General features: G+C 40.5%; 1 protein-coding gene across 1 annotated transcript; it reads right to left on the bottom strand.

Moving 5' to 3' along the window:
- Positions 1-1,511: 1,511 nt before the first annotated feature.
- Positions 1,512-18,542, bottom strand: nfatc4 (nuclear factor of activated T cells 4). The gene is made up of 13 exons (XM_063462193.1): positions 17,983-18,542; positions 13,418-13,584; positions 10,836-11,348; positions 8,863-9,038; positions 8,587-8,749; positions 8,262-8,362; positions 7,002-7,103; positions 6,563-6,750; positions 5,932-6,072; positions 4,790-4,845; positions 4,565-4,691; positions 3,694-4,416; positions 1,512-1,730 (listed from the first exon to the last, which is right to left on the bottom strand). Exons 1-13 carry the CDS (start codon positions 18,173-18,175, stop codon positions 1,660-1,662), a joined length of 2,721 nt encoding a protein of 906 aa, XP_063318263.1. The 5' UTR covers positions 18,176-18,542; the 3' UTR covers positions 1,512-1,659.
- Positions 18,543-19,431: the final 889 nt, after the last annotated feature.

Genomic DNA, 19,431 nt, shown 5'->3' with positions numbered 1-19,431 from the left:
CATTTTCTTCATTTTTTCAATTAACAAAAGCATTACTTTGTATCAGAGGACTGGAGATACAGTGGATCTTAAAAAAAAACCCACCTAAATATTCCCATGAGCAATGCTTACACATACATGTATACAATGGCGGTGTCTGACATTGGGATGTTGGCAGTGGACCCCTTGGTTCCTGTGGTTTGCTGGGTGGGGACTCCTTGGTCTGATTCTTGTGCTTTCCACTGTTGCTCACCGGATTGGGATCTGGGGAGTTTGGAGGTCGGGCTAACAGTTTAAGCTATTTTTCTTGTTCTGGAAGATTTTCTTGAGCAGTGTGGCGAGCCACATTTTACTGCCACTGTCACTGGTGCATGACTTTGCAGCGGTTAGGGGTGAGGGGGGGTTCAGATGGGTGGTATGTGTCAAAGTAACCTTCGCACGAGTGCCAGGACCGAACACTGTAACAAGATGATCATTGTTATTTACCTCATATGCTGGTTGTTTTAATGCTGTGGGCCAATCGGTGTATAATCACTCCAGTATGAAATAGTTCTCCCACGCAATTCTACATCTGCACTAATCAATACCAACGACTGCACTGTCCTGTTATCTGATTGTGATTTGATTCCTTTAACTCAGCCCTTTGTGCTCTTCAGCTATAATTAAAATGCTATTTGCAGCTTTAAACGCGAGCTTTCCATTTATTTATTTTTGGCACGTTTGCTTGTCATGAACTTTCCATGTGTAACTAACAACCTTTCCTGAGCTGCAGCCAGAGAGAAAAGTAGGACAAGGAAATGGAAAAGTGAGTGTCATGAAGGCGTTATGGCTTCAGTAGAGCTACATTCAGAGCTCCACGGCAGCTATACGTACTGTAACTATCCTGTACCATTAGTGATTTTGGTCTCAAGCTCACAGCATGCCCATGTATGGTTGCAGCGAAGCATATATACCCATAAAAGTGTCAGCAAACTATCTGCTGCAACTTTAAGATCTTCTTGTTGTTTGAAAACTTTTTATTACCTTGAATGTTTTGCGAGACTTAACGACTTTTCATCCATCTCTCCTGTAGCCACAGTTCTTTAAGAGGAGAAAAAAGGACACTGTAAAGGGTTGCAGGACTATGAGTACTCTTTCAAACAGCTGCTGATTTAAGACTGCTGAGGCATCCTTCTGCTGAGTCACCCACCAACTCCTCCATGTTTCACCATTCTGAAACAAACTTGCTCTACTTTAAGGTATTCTAACAAACTATATCTCTTACAAACCTTTCAAACTGTTTTAAAAGTCCCTGCCTTATCATCCTTTCAAGAGGTCAAATATCACCCCTGCACCAGCCGATATATACTGAGAAACAGTAGCAGCTGGTTTCCCAGTTGTGGATTAAGCCCAGTTCAGGACCAGAAGAAAAACATCAATGAAGACAGCCCCTGAAAAAAGATTATGGTCTACTATGTTTTGCAGACATTCCAAACTCAAGCAGTTTCTTATATAATTTATTTTGAAAACATGTTACAAATATTAGTTTCCCTTTATAAAACAGTTACCTGTGGTCATAATTACAACAGTGTCCTGGTAATCCCCTTTCAATATTACATGTAACTGCAGCGACACATCTTGATACCGAGTGCATAAGGAATTTAAAATGAGGCTGAATATCAAACGGGGGACCCTCTCAGCTCAGTTTGGCTGGTTGTCCATCTGTGAGCCTGGCTGGTAAGACTGGATGTCCTCCCCGATGAACTCTGATACTGTAGAAGGAGAAGAAAATCACAGATTCACTGGATGCAATTTGCTGCTGCAAAATACAATACTAACCTATACTGCACCGTCAGTTTCAATGGTATGTATATTTTCAGAATTCATTGGCTTTATTTTAATCGTATTTCAACATCCCCTTTTTAGAGATTTTTTTTTTTTTTTACGTATTTGGAACATCTAGAAAAACTGCACACCACACCACATCTTCTTGCATCAAGTAAAAATAAAATCTAGTCCCTAACTTAACCACCAAGGTTAATGCTTTGTTTCTTTTTTAAAATGTTATAATCCAAATTACAGTGAAGACTGTAAACGTCTAAAAACACCAGCAACCACAAGATGCTACCAAACATTACATTGACTAATATCTGTCTATATATCTGTCATTGACTATAACTTGTATGCTATTTGATAAAAAAAACAAACAACCATAGTTTGGTAATTAGTTTCTATACAAAAGACAGTTGTTTTTTTATGTTCAAATTACCAGAAATTTTTAGTTTTGATGTATCAAAAATAGTTTATACAATTATCAACTCAATCAAGTCAAGTCACCATCAATAACTCCATGCAATTAAATCAATCATCAATAATCGTAAAACCCTACAGTATTGGGGGAAACCCAAACAATCGAGCAACCCCTTAAGAGTAAGCACTTGTAATGGTGGGAAGGAAAAACTCACTTTTAACAGGAAGCAGGAAGAAGCCTCTAGCAGAACCAGGCAAGAGACTTTTGAGGGCGTTTTTAGAAGAGACTGAAACTCTACAAATAAGGAGTTACCTGTTTGAAAACTAGCCTTTCAAGGTTCTTTTATTTTAGTCAAGAGGTAGGTTGGAGTTAACCACTTTGTTTCTCAAGCTACCAGTTTATCTCCAACAAGGTTTCACTTTCTCATCAAAAAGACAATTTTTGGGGCCAAATTAAGTGGCAAACTAGGTTGGAGAGCATAAATTCAGATTATTCAAATTTTGACAAAAATACAGCTCTTTTCTTTTTTTACTATACTGTGAAACTGTGACTGACCCTGCAGGTAATGTCAATATAAGGTTGTGAATCAGCCTGGTAGCCAAATCTTTACACCAAATACCACATCATCACCATCTATCCTGGCCATCAGAGAGCCTGTGTTGCATGTCATATCACGTTCTCACTCCATAAAGCAGTGTTTGTAGATCAACTCAAACCGCAAGACAATGCACCAGTGAGTAGAAAAATATTTCAGCATTAATAAACATGATTTAATAAACTTGTTTTAAAAAGTGCCTTTAAAAATCATAGTCCCGGCGAAAAACCTCCAGGGCTGAAAAACAAGGACAACACTGAAGTGCTAAAAACTGCAGTTCCTATGGTGGCCACTGGAGACTGGCTGCAAAAGTGAGTCAACTTCCCCTGACACCCACTTTAAAATGGCCAGCTTTACGGCATTAAAGTCGTGTTTACAGTCTGGTACAACAAATTGTTTCTGTGAAAAGTTTGCCCTTTCAAAATAAAAAGTTATTTTATAACCTGTACATTTAGATACTAGAAAGGCGGCTAAGTGTAGTTGTGCTGTTTGTGTGGTACAGCTGTCCAAGAACTTTGTGATCTAGTTTTGTTGAGTGAAATTTCTGTTTTTTATTTTTATGTTCTTATCAATAAGTAACAGATACGCATGTCAAATTTGGTGATATTACCAGATATCTTAGGACTCCACATTCTCTTCCAAATCTGGTCACTTCTGGCCAGAAAAACAAAATAAAAAAACGCCCAAAATACCTAGAGAGTGGCAGCCGAAATGCACAGTCCATTCAGTGGATACCATTCATTCTTCTATCCAGGATATTAAAAATTCTTTGTATTTCTTCCTGCAACATTTCTGTATCTGTGTTTGTAGCCACTTCTGTCATTTTTTTTTTAAATAAAATCAGTTTTATCAAATATCACTTTTTAAAAAAAACAAAAAACTGTCTCACCTTCTTCAAAGGTAATGTGGTGCATAGAGGCAGAGCTGGTAAACTCCAATGGACACTCCTGGATTTTGGGATCCCTCTCTCCCCCATTTCCTGTATCCAGCACTCTTCCCTGGGGGTCCCAGCCCTCATAGTGGGAGTAGGATGCTGGGCAGATATCCTGATAGGGGTTTGGGTTGGTAGGAGGGGAGGGACAGACCTCCTGAGCATAAGCAGAGTACTGTGGGTAAGGGGAGTTGGGGATGGGAGGCAGAGGGGAGGTTGAGATAGGACTTCCAGCTGGGAAAGGGCTGAGAGAGGATGAGTGGGAAGGAGAGGGTGAAGAGGACAAGTAGGGTGAGTCCAGCCATGGGGAAGGTGAAGGTGAGGGAGGCTGCGGACCACGTGGGTACAGAGGGGGAAGGAGCTCGGTGAAGCCCAGCTCTAGATTCTCAAAACTGGGGTGACGCTCAGATAGTGCTGGCCTGGTCCCGCCGGGCTCTTCCACCGCTGCATCAGGTTTAGAGCAGTACTCCTCATTGTAGTTTATGGGTGGGCACGGAGAGGAATAGGTGGAGGGGTAAGGGGGTAGGTGGAAGCTCAGATTTCGCTCATCAGACATCTGGTCCCCTCTCACATGGAAGCCTCTGTCTATCCTGGGTGGACCCCCTGCAGGACACATGTTTCCGCCATCCAGAGGCAGCATAGGGGATCGAGAGAGCAGGGGATCATCTTCTTTGAACATAACTGAGAGAAGAAACCAAGAATAACTGACACACATAACTGATGTTGATGTAAAGCATATCCAACTGACACATATAAGTGTTGTATTTACATTGGATTTCAAACTATAAATCCCTTTATTTCAAAATTATTTGTGAGATTAGATACTCACTGGGTAAATACTTGAAGCAGTGAGTGCTGCTCCGTTTCCTCTTCCCATTAGAAACATAAAGATTGACCGACACAGGCCGACTGACGGATAGGTCACTGTAGGCTGGGACCCTCACACATAACAGACACTGGAAGGCATAAAGACGACATACAGGAGGATTAAAGAGCATTTATCAGAGCATCTCCAGTTGTGTTGGATGCGTCTGCTGAAATTTCACAAATTTACCTCATTGCTGTTGTCACGGTCAACATGAGCCTCCTCCTCCCACTGTAATTTGCCATCTAATGCAAAAGAGCACAAGAGCAAGGTTTGACATAATGAACACAAGTCAATTAAAGAAGTGCAGCATCTGAATTAAGCTTCATTTAAAATGCCTGTTAGACTTCTAGTATCCCCCTTCTGATTCTGAACTCATCATTCAATCAAATAATCATCATATAATCTTTTCTTTGTGTGTCTTCTGGGTTGAATTTTGATGTTCAGCTTGAATAAAGATTTGTTTGTTGATTTTTTTTAACTCTTGAGTCTCTATCTGAGTCCACGTTCTCCCACATTATGACATACATGTGAGATAAGTTTCTAATACCTGGATTACACAGACCTGAATGTGAAAATTATCAGCATATAATGAACTTCAAATATGTGAAAACAACCATTTAAAGGGGGCTATTGTTTGTTGTAATAAAAATATTGTCCCACATCATCTTCAGTGTTTATTAGACCTAGTTGCACAAGCATTGCATCAAAGCCTTCGTGCTCTGCATTTGAAATTTGGAATGCTTGTCAACTATGTGCGGAAACCTGGAAATGTGCATTTTAACAGTTTTTATGATTTGATATGAGAGAACTATTCACTATGAAATAGTGAAAATTATCATTTTTTGTGTGTATTATAACTTAATGTGGTTTTTGAACTGCTTTAGGTTGTTTGGTATTTTCATTTTGGTTTATTGATCTTTATGTTCTTTGAACATTTTGCTTTTCTCAGTTCTTGACTCAGTTTTTATTTGTTCCCTCAGTGTTTATTCCATTTAGTTATGACTCTCACAATTTATTTTGGAAGTTCCTTGTCTTTAGTGTCTTGCATTTAATTTTATTTCCTCTCTTGCCTCTCTGTGTATGTATAGTGGGTCTGTTAACTCTCCCATGCATGTTTAATTAGTTGGAGAAGTTAACAGTTAGAGAATTGTAAGTTCTAACTGTGAATTCCTGCAGCACTATTTTAACCTAAATCTAATGGGCTGAAGTATCATTTACCTAATATTAAAAACTGATTTCAAGTTATTTTCTGTCTTATTGTATTCCCAATCAGCTTTTACTGCCAGTTCTGTAAATTAAAATGTACCAAGGCTCCTCTGGACGCTTACCTGTCCCTCTCTCCATGAAAAGGACTCTGGAGACTGGCAGGAAGTTTGTGCCGCTCAGCAGCAGCTCCTCCCCTCCTTCCACAGAGCAGGAAGTGAGGCTGACCGACTCGATGACAGGCAGCTCCTGGGCCGAACGCTGGGCTGTGGTGGAGAGAAATGATAAATGCATATGTAGTCATCAGACTTTATTCATACACTGCCTTTCATCAAGGTTAGTGCATCTCAAAGTGCTCTACAGATGACGGACAAGCCATTAATAAAACAGAGTAAAATGCAATAAAACATCAATCCATCCATAAAATATAAAGTAAAATAAAATGTAAAAAAGCAACAAAGAGTAATCAGTGAAGTTAAGAGCTTGAGTAGTGGAGCAGAAGTAATGCAGGTTAATTAAAAAGACATGACATTATAAAGTAGAATAAAGTTAAATATATCGAATAAGATCTGTAAGTGAAAAACAAAATAAAATAAAATAATGTTTATAAAGCAAAGCGCTTGCGATCAGTGTTTGCAGAATTATACAAAATCTCAACCTTTGACAAATCCAAGTGACACTGCATGTTTCAAATGTGACTCCTTTGTAACAGGATTCTGTATCATAATATGAATTCTCCATAAAGCAGCCACTCACAGCATTCGATGGGCAGAGAGGCAACCTGCAGAGCCAACACTCGTCCAGGGGGTCCTGAAGGGGGCACTATAGGGAGGTGGGTACGAAACACCAAACGAACACGTGTGTTTTTCCTTCCAACATCTGTTTCTCCTTTCCTCAGCTCAATGTCTGAGTTCCTCAGTTTCAAAATCCCGGCACAGTCGATGCTGTGAAACACAAGATTTGTCTCATGACATAAATTTGAGTAGAAAAAGTTTCACTCAACAGTGAAACTGAAACTTAAGGGAAAGAGCTATTTAAAACTTAAAGTGGACCAGTTGCAAAGGTATGACACAGCAGTCAAACATGAGCAGCCCATCCGAGCATATATAATAAGCAACTCCAGCATATGTGTTTAAAAAAAATCCTTTTTCTACAAACATGAACAGGACACAGTGACAGCATCTTTCTGACTTACAGAGCAGTCATGTTGTTCTCGGGGCTGAGGGGGATGTCCAGTAGTTTGGTCCCCACCTGGACGCTCTCGTGACTGGCAGTGCCCACCATCTTTCCAGTCACTCTGAAGGGGAACATACATTTAAATTTACCAGCTGAGAAAAATAAAGTGAAATCCCAGCAGAACGCAAGTTATTTATGAATGAAAAACGGTGAAATTGCTTCCAAAATGCGAGGATTAATACTCCTTTTCATGTCACTCCAAGTTCTGTGAACACATGAGATCAATAATCACTAATATCACCCTCACTTTTTTTCTAATGACTTAAGAAAAATAATGAGCATTAGTTAAAGTCTTGCACTTATCTTATTAACTTAAAAAAAACATTGTAATATACAATGGCTGGAAAATTTCACTGGCCACTAAAAAATATTCATCCAACTTGATCTTGTAGAGTTACTTTGATATTTTTAGTATTGAGTGACAGTTAAAGGTGTGCAGAGTTGACTACATTCCCTTCTGAATGATAAATGAATCTCTCACATATAATTTTAAATTATCCATCCATCCATCCATCCATCTTCTTTTGCTTATCCGGGGCCAGGTCGCGGGGGCAGCAGCCTAAGCAGAGAGCCTCCTCCAGCTTGTCTGGGGGGACACCAAGGCATTCCCTGGCCAGCCGAGAGACATAATCTCTCCAGCATTCCCTGGATCTGCCTTAGGGCCTCCTCCCGGTGGGACATGCCAAGAACACCTCACCCAGGACGTGCCCAGGATACATCCTTGTCAGATGCCCGAACCACCTCAACTGGCTCCTTTCGATGTGGAGGAGCAGCGGCTCTACTCTGATCCCCTCCCAGATGGCTGAACTTCTCACGCTATCTCTAAGGGTTCTTGACTCAGTTTTAAATTATATTCCTTTCAAAGATGGAACTGAACTCAATATTGTGTTTAAAATACAAAATTTGTGTGGGTGTGTTTTTTTCTCTCAGTTTGTGTTTATTGCTGTAACAGTGTTTGGCGCTCTCTTGCTTTGGATCTGCACTTCACTCGATATAGGATATCATAATCAAAAATATATTCTCTGGATTATGGGAAGGGACTAAGAACAACTGTTGTAACACATTTTCTGGACCAACACGAGAACCAGCTGGTGGTTTATTGCACAATGGTTAAAGCTACGACAGTCACGTGATGGGTCCCCTGAATTTTGTGTTCCTTGAACATTATGGCATGAAGAAAAAGTTTGTTTTTAAATAGAAAAATACTGCAGCTCAGTACCTGTGTATCTGATAGAAAGGATGTGGTCTGATTGATCGGTCATCAGCTGTTCCAACGAAAACCTGAAGAGAGAGCGGCTTCCTCTCTGTGTAACCACACAGCTGTGAAGATAGAGAGAGAGACGCAGTGTGAATTCAAACTGCGATGAGGCCAGCAGCAGTGAGCCGCGACCGTGTGGCCAAAGAATTTGTTCCAGTGTCGTGTGAACATGATCAAAGACATTTTAACCTTAAATTAGATCTGATATCATATAACACAGTTAAAGGTGAAAAAAACCTGAGAAATCACTAAAACTCTGACGTGACTCTGCGGGTTTGGTTTTCACCTTCACAACAGGATGTCCAGTCGGTGTAGCTTTGACGGCTCCTCTGCTGCCCTCCGTCTCGTAGTGGGCTCTGTGGTGTGGACGAGGCTGGACCTCAATACGCAGCTCATACTGGTCAAACTGGGATGGCAGAGGCCAATCAAGTGGCGGCAGGGCGTTAGACCTGAAATAAATCAGCTGTGAGAATTTTAGATGCAGTAAGAATAGAAAGAACCACATGGAGAGAAGCAAGTAAATTTACAGGATTGAAATGTTGAAAAGTGATGCTGTCCTTGCCTGAATAGAGGGCTGTGGGCGCTGGCTCGGGTTCTGCCCCAGGCCAGAGGAGGGGGAACAGAGAGGTAGTCCATGCCCACAGATGGGGGCTCTCTCCTGGTCTGCTGGGTCTCTGGCAGTGGGCAGGGAGAGCTGTGGCCCAGAGCCTGCTCCTGGTCCACCTCCCTGGGAGATAACTGCAACACAAAAATCTCACCTCTTCAGTTCTCCACAGACTTGTTTTTGCTTTTCTATTTCTATTATGTTTCTTTTATATTTCAGTCTTCTCTGTATGGTTATGTTTATGTTTATTTAAACAATTCATCATGTGAATGTGCCAGATTTAGCCACGCGGGCTAATTTTCATCTGTAGTCCCTGGCAGATTGATAACATATTAAATTAACCAACAAAACCACAGATACAGAGGCATGCGAGGATAGCTAAAAGAGAGAAACATATCTAAAATAAACACATGCCCATATAACATATTAAAAATCAAATGTTAAAAATCCTTACACATTAGAATCAAAGACTTTGACACTACTCAAATCATGACAACATGTTTGATTATCCAAAAAACAAAGTTTTATAGATTTAGAGAAAGAAGTAAATGTTGTTTTCCTTATTTCTGTGTAAGGGAACCCTAATGTACTCTAAAGCAAAGTCAACAAAACTATGGCAAGGAACAGATCACAAAATAAAGGAGTAAGAAAACATGCCAATGCAGCCTGAAAATTACAGCATGGTCAGCTTTTGGAGGTATCTACACTAATACACTAATGCAATATTAGCAACATTTATGCAATAATGTCCAAGCACGTGGATTATAGGCAGGCCCTCTACACAGAGGGGCCTGCTTATCTCTACAAAAAAATAACAGAGGAAGTATAGTAATGGCAAAACTGTTTGGACCGGCAATCATGTGGAACTATTGCTGAAAGTAAATGGACTGATACTTAGATATAGATATAGCACTTTTCTGTTCTAACTGAGCATTCAGAGAGCTTTTTTTCACCCAGCCATACACACATTCCATGCCTTTACATGGTTTCTAAGCACACACACACTCTCACACTCTGATGAATACATCAGGGTTCAGTAATAACACAAGTATAAAGCAGCCACAGCACCAGAACACACAGACTGGGAGTTTTTGCACAGTAAATACAGCAACATAGCATTATCCATCACCAGAGGAAGCCATGCTATTGGGAAAGAAATATCCATACGATAAAAATGAAATCTCAAAACATAACAGAGTTTAATCTTTGCAAATTAAACATCCAATCAGGAACTAAAACGTAGGTGTCTGTATCATTAAAAAGTCGCAGCTTTTTGCTTTCTTGAAAACTGTTTTCAGACTAAAACTGCTTCAGTTTTTGTATTTGCTAAAATGCATATTTAGTGCCGATGCTAGACAGAAGCATAGTAAAAGCAACATAATATAAGCATACATTGTATAGATGGCTCTGAAATAAAGGTCCTTTGAACCTGCATTCTTTGTGATAGCCAGCAGGGGGCGACTCCTCTCATTGCGAGCGCCATTACATAGAAGTCAATGAGGAAATCACTGAGTTTTCACTCGATTTTCTGCCTCACTGAACATTTTCCTGATAAGTTTAATGGGTCAGTCACTGGTTTCAAGTCTTCTTCAGTACAGCTTGGTGTTCATTTGATATATGATGGTCACATATAGACTCAAATAAATCATGAAGCTGGACATTCATTATGGCTTGGCTACCTTGAGTTTCACAAGTTTTTTACTGTGTGACTGTGCAGTGTCCTTGGCTTGACAGTCAGATTGAACCCTCTCTTGTAATTTCTGTTTTAATTTAAAAACAAACAAAGAAACTAGACAAGGATGGCAGCTTGCGGTCTAAGAGCAGGAGCCGAGTTAGAAAACAGAATTTTATACTGCTGCTTTGAGAGGCCTACTCCAGGTTTGGCAGGGCGGCACCTAAATAAAGGCAATAGATCACACACAGCACTTTACCTGCTCCAATGATGTCTTCCTGGTTTTCTGAGGAATGCTGAGCTCACAGCTGCTGGGCGGAGCTTGAGAGTGAGAGGTGGACTCTCCACCCTCCAGGTTGCACCCCTGCAGTTCCTCTGAGTAACTCCCTCTGCGCGAAGTACAGGGAGACGCCAGCGGGGAGTTTCTACGCTTCTTCCCACTAGGTGAGGTGGGCCTTGAGGATGATGAGTGCCCAAAATTGATGCTGCCTTCGTTCAGCTCCTCCTCCTCCACCAGCAGAGAGTCGCAGCTGGAAGCGGGACTGAGCCAGCCTCGAGAGGAGGGGCTAGAGGCGGGGCTGGGGCTGAGGGAGCTGGGGCATCTGTCACGATAGGTAAAAGGATCCAGTAGAGGCAGGTAAAGGCGCTCTCTGTCCCAACCGCCGCTGTTGCCCATGTCCCAGTAACTGGAAATGGTGGGTGTTGTGTCATCGTCAGGCGAGATGGTGGTTATCTGGATGCTGGGGCACTCGACCACACGAGATTCAGAAACCTGGAAAAAAGATAAGAGGCTCGTCACAAACATTGTCACACACAAAAAAAATATATCTAATTAACAATTCAAATCTCAGTAAGAAAACTGGCAGTAAGAAGCACAACTTTAAATAGCTCTTTAAACCATTGTTATTACTTTGACCTTCAGATCAATCTTTTGACCTTTAAGGAGAGGTCAAAGGTCAAATGTGACATGATATTTTTAAGATTCTCTATGGTACTTTCTACAAACACTGCACTTGTAAGAATCATATTTTTATAAGTTATGAGGCTTTTTGACAATTTTCAACTAATAAATAATGAAGTTGACCTTGAAGACCTTGGTGGATGCAGATCAAATTTTAATGGATTTTTAACACGACCCCACTCTACACCCTTACCAAGTCTTATCAGAACTCATTCAAAACTGTTTGAGCAATTGTGTGTTAACCTCACTGGTGGAGTTAATAATAATGTATAAAAAGCAAAGAAAAAATATTAGAAAGTGTTCATTCTTGTGGTCTCCACCAAGTAGTTAAAGGGGACATCTGTTAATGTCAAGGCAAACAGCCATTATTTATTCCCCTCTCTATTTAGAGAGCACTGAGGCAGTGATCACTACCTTTTGTTTGTATGTACTAAGAATTTCATTAAACATGGTGGTGAGATAAACTATGAGAAAACAAGCTTTTTTTATGTGTGGATTTGGATCCTTTTCTTGGCACTGACCCCTTTTAAGGATGTGCTCCCTGAAAGCCTCTTTAGCTTAATTTGAAACCTAATATATAAAATCTTCCACAGTGAAATTTAGCTACCTTCAGACTTTTTCAAAATTACTCCAGGACTGTAGGAGAAAGCAGGCTGGGTGTCTGGCTGTGTTTAAAACCTCTTGTTTGTCACGTCCTGTGGTTTTTATAATTTTGAGTTTTAGTTAATATAATCCGGTTTGGGTTTTGTGTTTTATTTGCTGGATGTTTTTATGTTTTGAGGAACATTTTTCTTGCTTCTCCACCCCCTCGTTGTCAAGTCTTCTTCTTTGTAATGTGATTCCCTGTGTAGTTACTTCCTGTTTTATTTTGATAGTCTGTTTTCCTCTCTGTGTTTATTCCCTCATGTACTGTGCGGCTGTGGAATTTTCAACTTTTGTAAAGGACTTTCAGAATCAGAATCAGAATACTTTATTGATCCCTAGGGGAAATTATTTTTCGTTACGGTGCTCCATTATAAACAAACATTAACAGAGACAGACAATACACTAACTAAGAATAGTTAGTGTATTGTAGGTTGAAATAGACTTTCAACCTAATCAAAGATTATTTTTCATTTACCTTGTGTTGTCTGCAAGTCCAAAATTCGGGTCCTTCAGGTACAAAAGACCAATCTTTTTTTACCCAGTAAACCACAGAATTCAGTGTTAAACTGTACATGTACTCTCACCTTGTTATATTCTGAGACAGTATTACAACATATTTCAGCAGCTGCCCTGCAAAATGCTTAAGTCATAGTAAAGAAGTAGCTGAATAACAAAAAAAAACTTGCCTACCAATAATAGTATATGAAAAAAATCAAACCAAGTATTGGTTCATGCTATTGTTTGTCAATCTCAAGCAGTTTTCAATTCAGTGTGAGTGGATTTTCAGGCTGTGCTGAGATGAATTGAAACAACTGTCTGAATGAAAAGCAGTATGTCCACTTCTTGCGTAATATTTCCTCAACTGCATGAGTAGAAACACTAAATGTGTGAGTGTTTAAAAGTCTGTTTGCTTTGTCTCAAATAACTTTAACTTATATACCCTAAGTCTTTCGGCCCTTGGTTTGGATACAGAAAAAACTCTCCAAGTAAGGAAAACCCCTTAATCTTAAGGGAAAATGGAAGGAAACCCAAGAAAAAGCTGCTGAGGAAGACTCCTTCTTCTTGGACTGACTTACATGCAATCGACGGCGTGTCTACAAAAGTTGAATATGCTCTTGGAACAAACTTAAGGTCAACCAATCAGACGGCTGCTGCAGCTACTGTAGCTGATTCTTTCTACGGTCATTTGTTCAGTCGAGGTTGAAACTGAAATACTTAGACATAGGCTGCCTCACCTGTACAGAGCGTGCCGGCAGGCTCTCATAGGTCCCACTGAACTTATTGAAGTGATCCCTTCGTGGAGGTGGGGAATGCATCCCTGCCCGCTGACTGGACGCAGGTGTCGGGCTGGGGATGTCGATTGAGTGACCTGCGTGAGAGGCAGCCAGGTGGTTGTCTGTAACTGAAAATAAATAAAGGTTGGGATGAACGTCCGGACACATGAAGGGCACACCCACAAATTATATGAATTAGAAAGTCTTTACAATACTCTTTCCTGTTGTCAAGCTTGCTTAAACTGACTATAATCCCATTCCCAAAGAACAGCACTTTGTTCTGTTCACTTTACACCTCTTCATCCACATGACAATAAATAATTATTCATCTGCTTTTCATCCCCTTTTTTTTATTTATATATATATATATAAAATATATATATCTCGTGGGTTTGGGGGGTTTATGTGGCCTCCCATTAATCTTTTTTCATAACCACACAATAATAGCTAGCTCTGCAACTGTCCTGCTCTTGTACCTCTGGCGTGAGAGAGGCTCATTAGATGGCAATCAAAATATTGTAAACACAATTTGTGGTGAGTAAGGATTCATTTTTTATCATCAGCGTGCTTCTATCATGCTTTACACATCAGTTTCCCTTCATTTTACTGTAATTGCTACCATATGGAAAATGCACACGCTGGAATTTTACCGCAATAATGTCTTAAAAGCAAGTGCAGCATTTTTGTCACTTTTAATATAAATTAGGAAATAGAAGTATTTTTTGGAAAATGCAAAACTACTCCAAACAGTTTAGTAACTTAGCTTAGCAAATAGATAAGAAACAACTAGCTGCACTGACAGAAGATTAAGTCGTTTGACATTTTTAGAAAATCTGAGGCAAACAGCTGCTTAACATTGTTGAGTGATTTTAAAACATTTTGTGTACAAGGTGTACTTGATAGCCAGCCAAAATCTTAAGGCAAATAGTGGTATTTGGAAGCCTCTATTACATCTGTCATTTAAAATTTCTTCTGATTACATCGCCTGAAGGAACATAGCATTACAGCAGTATTTGTGTTCTTAGTAAAAAGCTCCACTAGCATCACACCATACATTTCCTTGCTTAAAAAAAAGAAATTAGGAGTTGGGAACCTCGCCGTTTGCTTGATGCCCCTCTTAAATATCAATCAAAAGAAAAGCAAGCAATTCGAGAAACACATACTCCACGAGTACACCTCTAACATCTGACCTCGTGCTTTGAACTCTGTCTCTTGTGGTACTGAGCAACCTGAGCCAGACTCTGAACTTGTCACATCACAGGGTTATAATGCATACACTGGGGTTAGGAAGGTGACAAATGTCATAATCCAGACATGTAAGAGTCCACGAAATTAATGAAACAGAATTTACATGTAGACAAATGTATATGCCTTAAATGTGTTGCTTATATTTAAAAGAAAAAGTAGTTTGTGTATATAGGTGAACTTCAGTCAAATGTTATTGTATTTAAAAAAGATGCATGCATATGCTTTCCCAATTGCCACAACCTAATCAATATTTATAGCTCTGTCTGACCGGACTTCCACTCTACATGGAAGAACCAATGTGAACATCTGCCCACAGTTTTTACCATCACAACACTAAAAGCATTGCTGTTTAATCCTAGGATATAATTTGTCTCCGGCACCTCAGTTTTATACAGTCCAGAAAAAAAAGGAAAAAATGCTGACCATGTGTCACATTCAGAGCTTTTTTGGAATGAGCCAAGTCTCAGTCACAGACCAGTTTGTCTTGGGAGACCCAACCTGGAGGAAATGCCCCCAACAACATAACCCCTGGGATCACTCTGACACTCAAACCGTTGCACCATCATAACGTGACCATTCACTGAGGTGAATCCCAAGGCATATCTACACTGTTCCTTGGTACATTATTTGGAGACAACTAGCTTAATTTTATAGCATAAAGACCGGAAACAGCTAGTCAGAAGCATAAAAATCAATGTATTATTATCTCTGAAGCTGTTTTTAAATCATTATGCTAGCTAGGCTAATTAGCAGCTAACTATAGCTTCACATTTAAAAGGCAGACATGATTTTGGTATTAGCCATGTTTTCTTTGTGACTCTTGGGCACCAGTTGGTTTTCATTTTAAAATTCTTCATGCTATTTTTTAGTCTTAGTCTTTATTATTTTGTTAATAAAGGCAACAGGAAACAGGGGACCAAACTTGGAAATGGTAAATGCTGCCAGCTTCCACATTCAGTTCAAAAACATCAACGTAGATGTCCAGATGAATCTAAATGTGGGCCAAAAAGACTGTGATAATCTTGCCTTAAAGTGGGATTTGGTTTTATCCATAATCACTCTGTCGTATGGCAACAATTTATCAAAATCCCTCCAAAACTTTCAGCTCTACTTTTGAACTATTTCGTACATTTTTCCATGTATTATAGTTACAAATTGCGCAATAAAGGGTGAAATGGGAATTCTAACTAAATCATGAAGTTTACTTTTGGCCCACTGATTCATTTCACAGCATGAGGAACCACACACCCAAATCCACCGCTGATCTTGACATTTATATAGAGACTTTTTTCGTTGTATAATCTCAACATGACTCCTTTGGATTTTGCCCATAAGCCACCAAACTGACTCCTTAAGGCCACATCCCTTGCCACAACATTTTCCCAGTGTGGTGTGGTCTGGCTTCACATGGAGTCAAACAGTAGTTACTCTCTAATGAACGAGGCTCCGACTGATCACTGCCGCTCCGTAGTGGCGGCGGGCCATGCGGGCAATTAATGGGCAATGCGGACACACAACAGCAACTGCCAACGAATTAAGACGCTGGGTGAAAAAAAAAATCTCTTCAAATGTTTCCTGGCAACAAAAGTATTTCCAAGTGATTAAAGCTGCAGTACTGAGGCAACTCTTCTGCTGGCGGATTTTTCACATGAATCAGTGATTTAGCGGTTTATGTGTAGACCAGCAGGAGTTTATGAGCCACGAGAATTTAACTAACACTTATCGAACAGGGAAAAAAAAGACTCACTGATCTGATACACTTTCATGTTTGTTTCCATGTCCTGAACTGAACCTCAAAAAAGCAATGTTTACCTCAACCTGGGGTCTGTGGGGCCTCACAAGTGGTGGAAAAATACATGAGAGGGGTCATGAGACATTGAGGGAAGAGAAAAGCAAAAATGGCATAATACTGCTGTGTGCACCCTTGTATGGCATATATATATATATATATATATTTCTCTGAAATAAAGTACTGGAGTTATTACCTATGATGACTTAAGCCTCATAGGGTTCAAAAGAAATGGAAAAAAAACCCATACATTTGTTCCACTCAGATTGATTTCTTCTTAAGCTTAAACAGTTGTCTTTTATTTATTTTTTTTGCCTCAATTTAATGGGGAATTTATCTCTTCGTGTTCTCTTCTTAATCTTAAAAAAAACAAAGCATAATTTAAATTATCATTGGATCAGTTTCTTTTGGAGATGTCAGTCTAACAGATCTAATATACTTCAGAGAATCTCAGTTCGAGAGTCCAGCTCTTTAACAAACTTCGATCTTAAATGAGATGGTTTCTGGCATGAGGTTCAGCGTAAAAACAATAAGTCACAAAACAGATCTGGAGCAGCATAATAGACTAATTCACCTTAAGTATAAGTATTTTTGCAATAATGGATTTTTTAAAAGTCTTTGACAGTTAAATTATTCAACTCATGGCACATTGGTGGACAAACTTTTACCATCACAACAATCTTGTTGCAGCTAAATTGGCAATCTGTTTACCTTGATAGATATTGGATTCATACTTAACTTCTGCAATGCTTCGTTTTGAAAAGTCCAACTTTAACACATTTTATGGGTATATCCATGGAGATTTTTACCCAAATAAATAAAACCTACATACTCTGAAACATTAAAAAAAAAAAGTGAAGAAAAACGTGAAGACTTGCCCTCTCCTTTTTCTCCTGTAGTTAATGTTCATACCTTGGGTGTGGTAATACAAATGTATGCCAGTGTGGGCGGGAAACAAATGAGTGAGAAGATGTGAGGATGTGAGGTGTGTGTATGTATTGGTGGAGCTCGGATGAAGACAGGAGGGAGGTGTGTGTGTGTGTGTGTGTGTGTGTGTGTGTGTGTGTGTGTGTGTGTGTGTGTGTGTCTGTGTTCAGTACACAAGGTTGAGGTTCCTTCCCAGATGGCAGCTGTTAACTCTACTCACACGCACAGCTGATTAGAAACACATTGAGTCTGGGGCTGCACGCACGCATGCACAAGCGTACAATGCGCAAAGATATGCACGCAGATGCATACCACACAGAAAACAAACACACAGTAAAAATATACTCGTGCTCACGCAAGCATCGGACGCACGTTCAAACATACACATCACATAAGCACGGGCATGCAAATGAAAACCCCATCAAACGACACGCAATGGCACGCACGCGCACAGAAGTTCCCATGAGTTATAGAAGCCACCCCGTCAGGCCGCTCAGACCCCCTTTATCCAGTATGTCCCTTTGCTTTTAACACATTCAGCTATTCAGGAAGTGACTCTAACCCAGGCTGCTGCTGCTGGAGGAGTCGAGTTGCAGCAGGGCGCCTTCACTTTCCTCCCCGGCAGCGGAGCTCTCCGGCTCGGTAGTGCGCACCGGGGATGGACCCTGGCTCTGCCGCGACGGCGGATCCTCCTCAAAAACCAACTTGAACTCGAACTCTCCCTCCTCCCAGCCCGAGCCCGGCGCGGCCCCCATCGCCCTCCGGCAGCAAAGACAGGATACAGATATACTGATACAATCTTGTCTCCCTGCGTCAGGCGATTTTAACGTCCCTTGGTGCGCCTTTAAAAAGAATTCAAAAGAACTTTATTCCCCAAACTCTTCTCCTAAGTGCGTGTCATTGTGCTAATATTCCTCATCTGGGATGTAGGAAAGTTTTGCTTCAGAAAGTTTCTACGCGAGAAATTCTGCTTCTTGCCTCCTTGTTTGCAAGTTTTTCCAGACTTGATGTCTTGATATCCAAATCAAATTTTCGCTCCGGATAATTTACAGTCTTCTCCGAATCATATTTCCAAAATACCGTCGGCTCTTTCATTCTAGCTCCATCGTCATCCCTGTAGCTTCTTCTTCTAGTTCTTCAAGAGACTGGGAGGAGGGGGAAAAAAGTTTATCAAATATTTTTGTCGTCCTTTACCCTTAATTGCCTTTGGGTGGGTTTCCCAGCTCCAGTTGGTCCGTTACTCATTCCCCATAGGACCTCATGTCTGTCAGTCATGAATCCCCTCTGCCCAACCTCCTGCCCCCCTCCTCTCCCCCTTCCTCGCTCACTCTGAAGGTTTCTCTTGAAGTCATTCACTTAACATTCACTTATTATAACAATCCCATGCAAATTTCTCTTTTCTTGTCTCATTTTGCATCATTTGCATCATCTCATTTAGTTTTTCCTTTTAAAATCAACTTCATGTCCTCATCATCCTTATCATCAATTAGATTTTTACACAGTTAAGCCCAAAACAATATGATTATTATTCCAATCATGAGCAGGACACATGGCAAGGAGTTCATTATCTCTGAAACCTGCCATAGGCCGCCTGCACGGCCACCAGGGCTGTGATGTTAACTGTCAGTTAGTGAACATAAGAGGGCCTATTTCCTGTGGCAATGAACACAACAGCCCCCCCTTTTTTGGCTGTCACTCCTCCCCTTTTCTTCTCCTGCATTTTTTTCCTTTCCCTCCCAGCTCTTTCTCCCCTCTTCTCCCCACTGAATCCTCCTTGTCCCTCCTTCTCCTGAGTCTTGCCTCCCTCCTCTTCCTCTCCACCAAAGGTCTGTTTCTCATTATCCTCTGTAGTCTGCTCTCTGTCTGAGTCAGGAGACGAAAAACTTAAATAAACACTCTCTCTCTGGCTCTCTCCGCCTCAGTTCAGCTCTCAGTGCCCCCTCCCCTCCACTCTGTCTCTTCTGTCCTCCTTCCTCGGCCTCCTCTGGTTCTCACAATCATTAGGAGTATG

The sequence above is a fragment of the Pelmatolapia mariae genome, linkage group LG18 (genome assembly GCF_036321145.2).
Source record: "Pelmatolapia mariae isolate MD_Pm_ZW linkage group LG18, Pm_UMD_F_2, whole genome shotgun sequence".
Lineage (NCBI taxonomy): Eukaryota > Metazoa > Chordata > Actinopteri > Cichliformes > Cichlidae > Pelmatolapia > Pelmatolapia mariae.
The sequence above is the reverse complement of the archived record's forward strand: the minus strand, read 5'-3'. Positions and strand labels throughout refer to the sequence as shown.

Bases quoted from the DNA above. Each gene is read 5' to 3' on its own strand.
- nfatc4 (XM_063462193.1), bottom strand. From the start codon at position 18,175: ATGGGGGCCGCGCCGGGCTCGGGCTGGGAGGAGGGAGAGTTCGAGTTC. The intron at 9,039-10,835 runs GTAAAGTGCTGT...TTTGTGTTGCAG, and splicing joins GGAAGACATCATTGGAGCAG to TTATCTCCCAGGGAGGTGGA. The intron at 6,751-7,001 runs GTAAGTCAGAAA...TGTGTTTCACAG, and splicing joins GAGAACAACATGACTGCTCT to CATCGACTGTGCCGGGATTT.